This window comes from Rhododendron vialii, chromosome 1a (genome assembly GCF_030253575.1).
Source record: "Rhododendron vialii isolate Sample 1 chromosome 1a, ASM3025357v1".
Taxonomy (NCBI): domain Eukaryota; kingdom Viridiplantae; phylum Streptophyta; class Magnoliopsida; order Ericales; family Ericaceae; genus Rhododendron; species Rhododendron vialii.
Window position 1 is genome coordinate 40,658,237 of NC_080557.1, and position 13,520 is coordinate 40,671,756.

General features: G+C 38.5%; 3 protein-coding genes across 7 annotated transcripts in view; 1 reads left to right on the plus strand and 2 right to left on the minus strand.

Moving 5' to 3' along the window:
* The window catches only part of LOC131308343 (serine/threonine-protein kinase GRIK1-like), a 101,422-nt gene that overhangs the window by 7,830 nt on the left and 80,072 nt on the right, over positions 1-13,520 (minus strand). The window lies entirely within an intron of this gene.
* Positions 459-4,931, minus strand: LOC131315523 (uncharacterized). Its single transcript, XM_058344661.1, has 3 exons — positions 4,818-4,931; positions 4,634-4,741; positions 459-760 (listed from the first exon to the last, which is right to left on the minus strand). Exons 1-3 carry the CDS (start codon positions 4,836-4,838, stop codon positions 644-646), a joined length of 246 nt encoding a protein of 81 aa, XP_058200644.1. The 5' UTR covers positions 4,839-4,931; the 3' UTR covers positions 459-643.
* On the plus strand, positions 7,130-13,141 carry LOC131303415 (probable serine/threonine-protein kinase PBL28). 5 transcript variants are annotated; one of them, XM_058331313.1, is made up of 11 exons: positions 7,684-8,637; positions 8,729-8,855; positions 8,944-9,105; positions 9,322-9,460; positions 9,834-10,105; positions 10,924-11,159; positions 11,380-11,506; positions 11,578-11,649; positions 11,740-11,917; positions 12,160-12,292; positions 12,755-13,141. In XM_058331313.1, the coding sequence occupies exons 3-11, from the start codon at positions 9,021-9,023 to the stop codon at positions 12,998-13,000; spliced, it is 1,488 nt and encodes a 495-aa protein (XP_058187296.1). In that variant the 5' UTR covers positions 7,684-8,637; positions 8,729-8,855; positions 8,944-9,020; the 3' UTR covers positions 13,001-13,141. The 5 variants fall into 5 exon arrangements, with proteins under 5 accessions (XP_058188015.1, XP_058186609.1, XP_058188621.1 ...); XM_058332032.1 differs by lacking the exons at positions 7,684-8,637; positions 8,729-8,855 and adding an exon at positions 7,130-7,265; XM_058330626.1 differs by lacking the exons at positions 7,684-8,637; positions 8,729-8,855 and adding an exon at positions 7,339-7,649.

The window sequence follows — 13,520 nt, forward strand, 5'->3', positions numbered from 1 at the left end:
GTCTGAAAAGTACTCTACTGATATAGTGATATACTTGTAACTTGTAAGTCATAACTAACTGGAGCTTTATATGTGGACATAGCTGGTCAAACCCTCAACTTTCTCCAGCTTCACGATCAGGTCACATTTGACAACCAACCGGCCTAAATCCACATGCTTAGGCTAACTGGTTGAAACCAGGTCCGCTGACAGAGTACCCGGTCTACGTCCTGATAACAGAAGTAGATCGATTCAACATGGATGTAACAGCAAATGGAACTGGTTTCTATGGATTCATGACAAACTAGTCCACTCAAGTGGAGTAGCCCTGGTGCTTACATTCATGGATGTGGATGATTATAGACATGCATGATTGTCATTGGTCAACCAAATAAAACACAGTCGCGGTCTCGAGGAAAATGCAACTATGGATAACTGAATTGGAACTTAAGTTACCATGAGAACAAAATAATCAAGCCTTTGGGGAAGAGAGTTAAAAGTTTCCTTTCACAATGCATTAGAAATACAAGAATTGTATCATGGACCTTCACTCCAATCGTTTAAAAGAACCACCAACCTTATTTCAATGCAAGACATTGCACTCTCAACACATAAAAATGGAAATCAACACATACATGTTTCAGAGTTTTATTACACAACATTTCTACCACCGACGAGAACTGAGAGACTCAATTACAGGCCCCAATGTTTGATCCACAGCTTTGTTCCACAAGTGTCCAAAGTCCAAATGGGATCTCTTTTCAAAAATGGGCTCTCTCACCTGAAAGAAGTTTAAAGCATAAGCTTTGATGATGATGATGAAGAATGCAGAAAAGAACGTGGTTTTGTGTCTGAATGGAAATGGCACAGAATAGTGAATTTTCTAGTTCCAGTATTTCACATTCTCAAGAAACCATGCAACTTCCAACATCTATGAGTACACCGAATGCAAATATTTCTCATTTGCATGGCAATGTCAAATTGAAAAGAAGAAAAATGAAAAGGAAAAAAAAAAAAGCAAAGAAAATCCAAAAAAAGGGAGAAGATACAAAAAAATGCAGGCACTATGAACAAGACAACCCAAAGTCACACGGAGTCTAACAAAGCCAATGTCTATCTCATCTATGGCACGTTCGGATATTATGTTCAAAGGATGATCAATTGTATCACGTTACACGTATAAGGCCTTCCTCTAGTAGAAACTGCAAGTCGTGCAGTCATTAACGTAGCATATACAGTGGGCAAAGATTTTCTTCCCAAGAAAAGTTTATGGGTGTGGTTACAAGCAAGTATATAGCATACACGGGCAATGTCGCATCAATCCCTTTTCTTCAGTTTTTTTTCTCGCGGGTAGATGCGCAACATTACCTTAGAGCATCGAAGGAATTCCAAGAATATGACATTCTGAAAACAAACAGACCGATGCTTCGAAGACTTGGTCACATGTTCAGGTAAAACGGAACTACAGCATTCTTGTCTCTTGTCTTTTTATATGCACTTAAAACGGAATTAAAGCATTCTTATCTCCTTTATCGTTGCATATGCACTTAAAAGAATACGTAGAATATGAAGCAAAAAGGTGATGTAAATCTACGGAGAAACCCAAACACTTCGCTGGGAACTTGAGGCATAAAAATAGCAAGGGAAAACAGAACGAATATTCATAAATTACACCTGAAAGCAAAAGCATTGCATGCATCCACTAGATGTTCATGTTCTCATAGATGTTCATGTTCTCATACAGTTATAACTTATACCTTCAACAGGATGCTAGCAAACAAATCAGACCACTGAACAAAAACTATGCATATCAATGCCACCTTAGAAATATTGAAAACCCAAACCAAGCATAGAAATCAAACAGCTGATCCTAAAACAACCTGATCACATACTAACTGAAAAGAAAATGCAAGCTCCCTATTTAAGCATAATGGAGTAGAATTTAGTTGTCCACAGGGAAAATGAATACCACATTCCATCCATAATTAACAAGCTAAGAAGCATGGACACGTCTTCAAGCCTTTCGTATCCGTGTCAGGCACGTATCGGATACAGACACGTTCCTGACGCGTGAAATTATGTGTCCAAATATTTAATTATTTTTTGAGTCGGACACGTTTTGGGTGGTTGTGTAATTTTTAAAACTTGAAATGGAGTTACAATGTACTATTTGACATATGAACCAAATTTAAAGCCATAACTTAACAATGAAAACACAATCCGCTATTCTCATATTTTCATTGGAATTTTCATCTTTAATTTGGAAAAAATAATATTGTTATATAATATTGAATTTCTATATATAAAAAATATTTATTTTTTTATGTACTTAACGTATCCTCCAACGTGTCCGTGCCCTTGTTTTTGGAAAAATCACGTGTCTGCGTATCCGTATCGTGTCCGTGTCCCATATCTGTATCCGTGCTTCTTAGTTAAGAAGCAACACTATAAATGGAATTGCATCATGATATAAGAGCAATGCTAGTAGCATCTTGAAGTTATTAATAGCTCCCGTGTCAACAACAATTTGCATCCTAGTAGGATCTAGTTAAGACGACTTAAGACGTAAGACAATTAATAAATAGTGTAAGGATTCGGTTTATCGGGATCTTGACCATGGGTCGGTTCCAGTTCCTTCCTCCGCTGCTCCGCGCGCCCGCCGCCGGACCTACAACAAGTCACTAGCGTTGTGGAGGCCTAGTTCCCTCCGATGATCAAGTTTAATGTAGGGAGAAGTGTATAGGTCTAGGGTTAGGGTTAGGGTAGAATGACATACCTTTTTAGGTTAGAGACACTCTGTATTTATAGACCTTACTTTGCTTGGCCTCCAAGCTAGCGCGTGGAGGGTACGCTCGGGTAACCGCCTCGGGTGATGTCATATGTGATGAATGAGATAAGACGGTTACGGAGCATATGGTCAGATCAGCCCCCAATGACTATCCTCCTAGCGTAACCGTCTGGGGCCCTCCTAGCGTAACCATCTTTCTTCAAGAGGCCTCGGGGAGTCGGGGTCGAGCATGCTCCGCGGCCCTAGGTAACGACAGACCCCAGGTGGACGCCTTCTACCGAGCGATATCCCGAGGGGACACGATGGGGTCCCAGGACCATACGCTGAATGAGGGGTGGGGGTCTCCTTGGTCTCGCTCGGTGCACTGTGGCTCGGTGAGCGGTCCGAGGGGATCCCGAGGAGTCTCTGGGCCATATGCCCAGCACGGAGTCAGGGATCCTCTTGGTCATGCTCTGTGCGTTTATGGCTCGGTGAGTGATCCAAGCCCCATTTTCGGGGCCACTACAAATAGTAACCAAAACGGAAACAGTACTTATAGGGTGCTAGGTTTCAAAACAAGAGTTTCTCACAGGAGACAATGTTGTGTACGTCAAAATTGCGATTTCATGATAAGTTATAAAGATTGACGCGCCATTTTCCCACCAATTCAAGAATTTTCAAGAGGAAATTACATAAAAGAAAAGAGGATCTGTGATTTCTTCTATGATGTATTTTATACCTATTATTTGTCAATATGACAAACACAACTTTAAACACTGGAGAACAAGAAAGAAAAATGGAAAAAAGTGACTTTGTGAAGACGAAGATATCAAGGTCCAAGTCTCAACCCAATACCCAGTGTACAGTGGACACTATCCTCGACTCCTCGTGGTGTTTATGTATTTATACAGCAAATTGAGATTCTATATAGAATAATTAGAAAACCGACTTGGTAGAATTCTGATGGTTAAGATTTTCATTTCTAACGAACCAATACAGCTAGGTTACTTAAAAAAATGCACGCGTATGACACACTCTAAACAGTTCTACGAGAATTTAAAACAAGTTCTCGCTCCCGCTCTGCGAGCCGGTGACTCAATATTGGACCATGTACTTAAAATGCTGTTGAGAGGAACGAACTAACGTTGAACTTGTAATGTCGAATCCTACACTCAACCAATATCAGAAATGGGAAATCCTAGTACTTGACCAGTACCTGAATCCACAACGCCATCGTTCTCTCTTCCTTTCTCACTAATAAAATTTTTTCTTGTACTTTATGGCTGTACTTAGGCTTGTTATGAGAATGTGCAAATCAACACAGCCGGATAATGAGAGAGGGTCATGGCTGCCATGTCATTTTAATTCGTTAGGTCCCATTTAGTAATTGTCTGAGTCGAGGTGAATAGAACAATAGCTGATGGAAAAATATAGCTTGATATTTGGGAAGGATGGCAAAGGATGCAGGGTCGAACAAAAAACACAACAGGGGTCAATAGGCTATAACTTTTGGAAACAATGAATGGCTGGATTATCAAATTTCCCCTCAAAGGGATAAGAAATCAACTAATGTACCGGCTGCAGCACCATCAGATAAGATTAGGGACTTCTGTTGATTTGAGTCTTATATCCTCAAATTCTAATGCGCAGGTTTGAGTTAAACCCTGCAAAACGTATACTTTAGGTTTCATACCATTTTCAGCAACAGGTTCAATCGCAACCAGGAGTCTGTAAAATACGACGCCAAATTAAGACCTAAATGGACGCACTAACGCTACAAAAAACAAAAACATCATTTAGCACACACGGTAACGTGGATTCTAGGGTTTCAAAAAGCAGAATGAATGTAATTGCGGTATGATGCAAAGATAGCTGCAAAAATTTTACCTGAGACTGAGATTGGTTGTCTGAGATTGATTTGTAGATGTTTCTGCGTTGCTCGAAAACAGCGGCGGACGTGAACAGGGTACCCAGGGCGGCGCCGAGCAGGCGCTCCTGCGGGACATCGATTCGCGTTAATTGCGGAGAGAGAGAGAGAGAGAGAGAGAGAGAGAGAGATTAGTTGGCTGACCTGAGCTAGGATGCTGATCATGGCTTCTCTTCGTTTGTTTCCGTCAATCCTCTGCGATGAAGCTCAGTTTCGTTTTTGAGACTTCGGGTGGTTATATTTAATTTTTCCGTTTTGTTAACTTTGCGTAAAATTTTTATTATTTATTTAGCTTTTGTTTATAAAAAAAAATTATGAGTTTCGATTAAAATTTTATACATTTTAGATTCTTTTCGAACGTATCAATAAATCACAAAAAATTTACACAAAACTAACAAATTTGAATGAAGATAAAAAAATAAATAAATTCACCCTTGATTTTTTAATCCAAAATAACCCTCATTGAGGCACGTTCAGAAGCACTACATGGTAGTGAAAATTTGTCGGGGGAGCCCGAGTACTACCCGTTCACCACGAGTTTGCTCTCATACATTAGCTCAAGTTCAATTTTTAGTGTCGGGCTGAAAATAAAATTGTGAATTTTCTAATCCTGACAAGAATAGTCTGTGTTTGATCGACTAGTCAAAAAACGTATAAGTTAACTCAAATATTCTGACCGTCCAAAATATTTTTTTGGGGTGGATCCGTTTAATTATTCGGAATCATTAGACAGGGTTTTAGGGTCAATAGCAAATGAAAAAGTCCTGACACACAAATGCATAACCACTCACATGGACGTGAGGAGATGAGTGCAAATGACTCAAGCCGATTTGAGCTGAATTTAGCGTGTTCATGTAAAAAAAAAAAAAGAAGGTTTGATTCGTTTAGAATTCAGTGAGTTTGACTTCAGATCGAGTCCAAATATTTAAGCTCGTGTTCGGGTTCCAATAGCATTTGATTAATTAAGTTCAATTCAAGTACTAAACGAGCCGAGTCAATACATATGAGATGTGTAATTTTAAACGCGTCAAGATACAATTAACACGAGTTCAGCTTCTTCTTCTTTTTTTTGATCCGCCGAGTTTGGCTTGTTTATTAATGAAAAATTATATTCCAACTCGGCACAATTACGAAACAAACCACCAAGTCATGTGAGCCTTGAGGGCGCATTTACTAAACAAATCAAGCCGATCAGAGCTCGAGTTACTCCCAATTTTTTTTTTGATCAAAAAAGTTACTCCCAAATAGTTTGGTTTGTTTGCAATACTACATGGAGCCCATACACAAAGGGAGAGAGTGTTTTTTAAAAAACAATCGGATCCATGGAAAGTTTCCAAAAAATACTCAGAAATGAGAAATGAATGGTTTAGATTCATTCCAAGACAGAGAAATGGATGGTTCATTCCTGGACATTTTTTTGAAAACTTGTATTATAATTTTTTAATTACAAGTCAAGAAAATTGAGTGCATTCATAAAAATAAAAATAAAAATAAAAAAAGCGCGGGGAAATCATTACCTTTTTCTTCTTCAAAGGTAAAGAATTTTTTTTATTTAATCTATAAAAATACATATATTTGAATTATATCACAGAAGTACACAATCATCCTAAGCGCAATTGATAGCTCAATTTTGCTTTTGATAAAAATTAACCCTTCATCTTCTCTATAAAAATGTAGAAGGTGACCAATTGAGTTAATTAGAAAGGTAAAGAATTAAAAAGAAAAGAAAAGAAAAAAAAAAACAAGATCATTTTCAGGAAAATGTCCGAAAATGATATAACATAAGTCAAAAAAAAATTCTTCCAAAAGAAATAGGAAATTTTAAATTTGTCCAATTTTTTAAGAAATATATTAGGAAATAAAATAACCGCAATTCAGATTTAGGTGACATAATTTTCCGATATGACCTTCCATTCCTGTTCTAATCTTCATTCTCATCCTTGTTCTTTTTGAAATTTTAAAATTCTTAAGCATGGTTTTCAATAATTTTTTTCTCTCTATCTTTTTCTGATCCGTTCACTCTCTTCGTTGCTCTAAAAAACCTCCATCTAAATCCAAATCGAACTGGACCGGCTCACGAACAAGTTTTTTTTTTTTTTTTTAACAAATCTGGTGTTCCGACCAACCTACACATACACAAACAGGCATCGTGAAATGATCCAAGCAGTCTACACGCGCAAGGAAGGTCCCGTTCCGCTTCCTTCAAAAACCTTCTTTTTCAAAAAAAGGCAATTTCAAACTCAAATATAACAAAAATGGAAAATAATTTTTCAATTTTTTTTGCACCGTTTAAAAGATCTCAATGAGATCTATCAAATAAGATCCATATTAATAGAAAAATTATTTGCGTAAATACATGATTTTTGACTTTGAAATTTGCCTTCTTTTTCAAAAACTTACTTTTTGAAAAAGTGGAACAACCTCTTAGAACAGTGTTTTGGCGCTTGTTTTATTTTCCATATGGACGGATGTTGAAAGGAAGGAGCTAGAAAATCAAGTGCAATCCCATGGACACTGCCGATTGTTTCGCTCCAGACTCCAGAGCAGATGAACCTTTCTGGGTCCTACTTTGTGACTTTCATTAATGCCACCGTACGCTCCCCCCTCCGTTTCTCTCCTCCGAAAGTCTTTTGTTTCTTCTTCAACAATCCCATCCATCCAAGAAAGTGCACTCTACCACCTGCAAAAGTCTCTAGTCTTTCCTTCATTCACTCTCTCTCTCTCTCTCTCTCTCTCCTGATGGGGGTATTTTTTGTTTTGCGTTGGTCTACTTCTTCGGTCAAAAGGGCGGTCCTTTTTCTTGGAATTATATGCAGGAAAATACAGGCTCGTAACGTGAAGTGATTCCAATGATAGTAGCTGATCATCTTTTATGGAGTACTAGTAGTTTGTCGTGTTTCCTTATCTCAAACCATTCCCTTTGTTCGAACACGAGATTGGAGCATCTCCGGCGCTTACCTTTTACTAATTGATTCGGTACCTAATTACTTGCTCTAATTCTCGACTCAAACTCATGCTACATTGAGTTTTACTCAAAAATTTTACCAAATTGAGGGAGACTCAAACTTTTAGTACTAAATGTTTTTGCGGTTTGTTTTGCTTTTCACAATTTACAGCTATGGCATTAGCGAAACTTCTTCTCAAATTTGTGCTTATATTTGGGTTTGTCCATTGGAATTCCCTTTCTGTGAATGTAAGTAAGTTTCTATTGGCAGGAGATCACATGACTGTTGCATAACATGCTTAAGATGTGGTAAAAGAAATCAATTCATATTAATTTAGTGTAATTGCTTGTGAGGTCGTATCCATTTAACATTTTAGTTCATCAAACCAAACATTATCCCACTGTTTTTTTGAATTTTGTTCTTTGAATCCATTGTATTTTGAAAAGGGTAGGAAGGGGTAAAGGAGCGAACCCCTAGGACATGACCATAGGATTCCTTACCCTCTGTGATACGGTCCGCTGAGAGGTGCTCTTGCGAGACAGACACTGAACCGGAGGGAGACAACCCGACACCACAGGCCCGCTAGGGCACGAGGTGCGCATGGGTTCCCTCTTACATGGCATCTGGTTCTTGAATCACACACTGTATTTACAGAATTGATACGCTGTGATTACAACATTCAGTTTCTTCTCGTTCTTAAATCGAACTCCACATTTCATTCCCTGGGAAGGAAAATTAGTGAAGAAAATAGGGGTTGTGTTGGTAAATTTGGTGCAGTTGGGAAAATTAAGTGAAGAAAATATGGGTTGTGAGGGTAAAAGACTTTCTGACAAGATTCTTTTCCCTTGGCTATTAGCCTGCAGTGTACAGATCTTGGATTTCAAGAGGACCCATATGGGCCATATCCGATTTTGGGCTGTTCAAAGCCACTGTTCCATTTGTTCTGTATCTTCTGTTTTAGCTTTCTGAGATTCCTGGGGAGCCTTTTCGGCAGTTGTAAATTGAAATTTATGTGACAGGTTGGAATTTGGTGGGTTCTTAGATATATTTCTGTCCATTTCAATAAAGATAAAGTCCCTGTGTTCAGGCCTTTTCCTTTTCATGCCTTAGCTGGAATTCTCATCAGAGGTCCAAGAAAACCATTCAATGTATCAACAACTACTTTGCCCATTTTCTCAAACCAAGTTGGCATCATTATTATCTACTAGAAAACCCATCTGGCCTTAGCTTTCCGCAGGTTATGCTTCCACAGTTTCTACTTAGTTTGAGTCATCTAATTTATGGAGGTTCATTGACTTCAGGGCTTTATTTTCAAACGATTTCAGGGGGGCTATATCTGGACTCTAAAATATGTGTAGCTAAATGGTGGGTTGGGTACTCAAAAGTGTAATGCTTGTCCACAATGCAATTGTTCTGGTGGCAACATCTGGCCCTTCTTGTTCTGTTTCATTTTTTGGAACCCTTTAGATTGAACCACAAACTACAAGGTTAGATTTCCTCCTCGTTCTCTGGATGTTTCATTGTTGAATATTTATATGGTAAGTAAATTGATGAAACCTTTGTTTTAACTATGTTTGGATCACGGAGTTGTGGAGCGATCATCAAGGAAAGGCAAATGATTACGAAACCGAAGGATTACAATAAAGTGACTTATTATCTTCAGCTTTTGATTCATGTCGTTGATTTTGTTTCTGTTTCTGTAGCTGAAGCTTTATTTGGTTTCAAGAGCACAGTCGGCAATTCTCGACATTTGGCTGGGAGAATCAGGAGATATCCTTGTGGGGGAGAACGGGAATGCATTTACCATCAGAAACTGGAAGACCGGGGAGTAACTGTTCCTTGGTAAGATTTCTTTTTTTTAACACAATTATCGGGACAGGTTAGAGGAATTCCTTTACGTACCCTTCAGCTTTCTCACCATTCTTTAGTTGAATAATAGGCTAAATTATCTTTGTTTCTCTTACATTACCATATATGTTGCATTAAGTCTGAAATCTGAATACTTAGGTGCAATTATAATAACACTAATGAGTAATAACTAATGCACTGGATACAATCAGAATTCTGCAGTCAAAATTGCTTGATACTGAAAAACTTATACAGACTACAGGAAATTATGATGGGGTAGATAACTGTTTCCATCTTCTTTATTCTGCTCTCACAATCATGACTACAAAATGGTTTTTCTTTCCGCCCTTGTTGCACTTTGTATCAGGTTTCCTAGATTCTATCCACTTTCTCCACAGATCAGAAAATCAACAATCGCAGAAACAGTTGGTGGGGATAACAGTGTTCCAACATTCACGCCTTTGCCAGAAGCTCAAGTTAAGAAACCAAGTAAACGGAAAGTAGCTGCAATTATAGGTGGTATTGGTGCGGCTTTGCTTGTGGTAGTCACTGGAGTTACTGTCTGCTTCTGTTTGATGCGTCTAAAAAGACTAATAAGGAGGGCATCTGATACAGCTTCTTCTGTGCCATCGCCTCGTGGTAACTCAACTAAGCAATCTTCTTACTATCCTACTTGGAAATTGACAGCATTTACATTACCTTTCCTTGTGCATATGAAAGTGAAATATTTGTGCTGTCATCTAATAATTCCAATTTGGACAAACCTTTTAATCAGTGGCCACCTCAGTAGACATGCAATGAGCTTAGGGTTGGGTTGATTGAAAGAGGAAGTGGTAGAAAAGGACGTGGGAATAGATTTTCTCACTCTTGTTTGATGAGGATGAAATTGTTGACAGAAAGTTCAGAAATTTTATTTTAAAGTTTCAGTGCCAAAGTCACTTGTTTTTGGTTGTGTACTCAGTGTTTGTCTGAGATGTAGAAAAAGAAGAATTAGTTCAGAACTCAAATAGTAAGTAACGACATTCCGTTGGAACTTTTGAATCTTCTCCTGTATTTTTTTGCAAGAAGAAAGACAATCAAATCTTTTTTTTTTTTACGGAAAGAAAAAAAGACAATCAAATCTACATTGTACTTTCTTGCACCTTCCACCACCCTCTTGCTAAATAAAGACGTGAAAAGTGCGTGCTTTTTTGGGTTCCTCTTCACTTTAAAGCAGTTCAGCTAATCCCAACTGACCCTTTGGGAAGGCTAAGAAACCAAACAATTTAGGATATCAAACATGACTAGTCCGTGCTGAAGTTATGTTCGTGGACCACATATTTGAGATCACAGGTACATTATATGTTTCTGAAAATCGCCCTCAGTTGCAAAATAGGGTCCTCTGTTGAATTAGGTCTTAATGGTTTGGCTACTATTTTAGTTTCTGTTTCTGGCTTTGCCTAATTATTTTGTTTTAGTTCTGCGGGCAAGGGAAGATATTTCCCCTGGTTCTGGTGCTGTTTCTCCCTATGATACATTCAATCTATGGCAATTATCAATTCTGGAGCTTGAGCAGGCTACGGGCAACTTCAACCAAATTAATCTTGTAGGAGAAGGTTCATTTGGCTTAGTATACAAAGGGTTACTAGGTGATGGATCTATTGTGGCTATCAAGAGATGCCTGCACTGCCCGGTTCAGTATTTTGTGAATGAGGTAAAACTGATTGCCCCCGGCAGACTTTCTTTTTTGTCATACTTCCCAATTGTGAGTGGTTACTTCCTTTGTTTTTACTACCCATTTATGTACTATTTAATGTGATTAAATGCCTTCTCTATAGGACGGAAGTTATAGGTTTTCAATTCCTATGTGTTCCAATTTTCCACTTTTTGTAAGAACATTTTGCAGCAAAACTAACTTAGCCCTACACATTCAGGTAACGCGCATAGCTAGTGTTCACCATCGGCATCTTGTCAAGCTTATTGGGTATTGCAAAGAGAACTATCAGCAGTTTCTTGTCTATGATTATCTTCCTAATGGAAATGTTGGGAATCATTTATACGGTGCTCTCTCTTTCTCACTGTGTTCGTTTATGTAAAGAAGTTCTCTATCTTCATACATTTGTTTTCTCTAGACAGTGAAGGTTTGCCTATTGGAAAGCTAGACATGAGGCAAAGGCTGATAATTGCTTTAGGCGCGGCAAAAGGTAGATGCAATGTTTCCCTCAATTCCACTGACTGCAATGGACATGAGATTATGAGAATATTTGATCCAACAAATTTACATCTTCAATCAGGACTTGAGCATCTTCACTCTTTGGTGCCCCCTATCCTACACATGCACTTCAGGACAAGAAACGTCCTTGTGGATGAAAGTTTTACTGCCAAAGTTTCTGATTTTGGACTCTCAAATTTGCCGATGGAGGGTTACTATGCTGAATCATCCTCAGCGGTTGACTGCTTTCGTGATCCTGAGTATGTAATCTCCATTTTGACTCTTTTTTGTCAATCCTGTTTGAAAAAGAATACATTTTTCTTTGCAGATGAGGCATCTGTGTTAGTTCTTAAAGCTTTCTAAGTTCAATGGTTGAATTTTTTTGGGGCCAAATTGCTTACCATCTTCCTATTTTTGGCATATTACTGAGTATAGTGAACATAGTTAAAGCTTGAGAGTTGTGACTCTTTTCCTAATTTCTGAAGTGAACCTATTCCTCAAGGTTGAGATCGTCGCACGACTTTTCAGAGAGAAGCGACGTGTACAGTTTTGGCATCTTTTTGCTGGAGTTGATCAGTGGACGTGAAGCACTTGGCAGGAATCATTCAGACGTGCAAGAAAATCTAGTGTCGCAGGTAAATGTCCCCGTAATTCTCATTGTTTCTAGTTCCTGGCAAATTTTGTTTTTAGTTTTAGCTCAACTCTTCTTCAACTATGTACTATGCTTGTACATCACCAGATTGTTTCTTTTTGGTTTAGCTACTATTACAAGAAGTTTTTTAAGTCTACCTAAAAACGCGATCCACAGCGCAAGGCTCTCGCTAAAGCAAATTCTGTTGGGCAAGATGTATTAGTCTCCCAACCATTTAGGGTGGCTAACAAATATACTAATTTTCCAAAATCCGAGTCATTTCAGCATTGATTTATTTAGTTTTCCTCTTTGTATTCATTCCCCTTTTCAACCGAATTATCCCCTCTAAAACAACTAATCATAGCTTTAATTTTGGGAAACCAATTCAACAAGGTGATCATGAGGAATGCTATGGCTAGTTGGTAGTTATTTCGCCAAATTCTAACGCATTGTTTTAACCATGCAGGCCAAGGGCACTCGTGATATCGACAATTTCGTTGACAAGACGGTAAAGGACCACACACTGCACGCGGTTCAACAAATGATGGAACTAGCATTGCTTTGTCTAGATACTGGTACAAGAAGACCGGTGATGAGGAGAGTCGTCGAAGAGCTAGAGCGAATTCGAGCAACGGAAATAGGTCATTTGCATTCTGGTGGTCTAGGTGAAGAGATTGGCATGGTTACTCTAGGTAGTGATCTTTTCAAATAAGCCTCACCACCATGGTCTTCTACCATTCTTTTTCATTGGGATTCATAATTAGTAATTACAGAATATACAAAAGAACCCCTATTGTCAAGTAGTTTTTCTCATCAGGCAATATGTGAAGGTTCAGAGCTGCATTTGGAACTAGACCATCATTTCCAACACCACACCCACCCCCCCCAAATATCTCCATGTTTTGTTTTATCACCTCCCAAGTGCTCTTTGGGGTCAATTCATCTAGAGTTTTGCTCTGATTTTAATTGGGAGTCTCCAGGTGAGCTGTGGAATTGGTTGCCTATAGGCATAAGTTGGCCCAAAAACCTAAGTGGCTGAGTTATCAAAAGAAAATGTCTCCATTTGAGATGGTGAGTTCTTCTGTTCTTTGGTTTCCTGAATCCTGCTAAGGACGGAATTACGAAGTGAGCTTTAATGTTACAATTTGTAGAATTAAAAAGGGAAATTGCAGAAAGAAAATTGAAGGAAATTGCAACAGAATTGGAAAGGAGAGAAAACAGGGATCCGGGAT

Coding starts and splice junctions, on each gene's coding strand:
- LOC131315523 (XM_058344661.1), bottom strand. CDS start 4,838: ATGATCAGCATCCTAGCTCAG. Junction 4,742..4,817: donor TGATCAGCATCCTAGCTCAG/GTCAGCCAACTA, acceptor GATGTCCCGCAG/GAGCGCCTGCTCGGCGCCGC. Junction 761..4,633: donor ACAACCAATCTCAGTCTCAG/GTAAAATTTTTG, acceptor AACTTCTTTCAG/GTGAGAGAGCCCATTTTTGA.
- LOC131303415 (XM_058332032.1), top strand. CDS start 9,021: ATGCAATTGTTCTGGTGGCAACATCTGGCCCTTCTTGTTCTGTTTCAT. Junction 10,106..10,923: donor TTCTGTGCCATCGCCTCGTG/GTAACTCAACTA, acceptor ATTTTGTTTTAG/TTCTGCGGGCAAGGGAAGAT. Junction 11,650..11,739: donor TGCTTTAGGCGCGGCAAAAG/GTAGATGCAATG, acceptor ATCTTCAATCAG/GACTTGAGCATCTTCACTCT.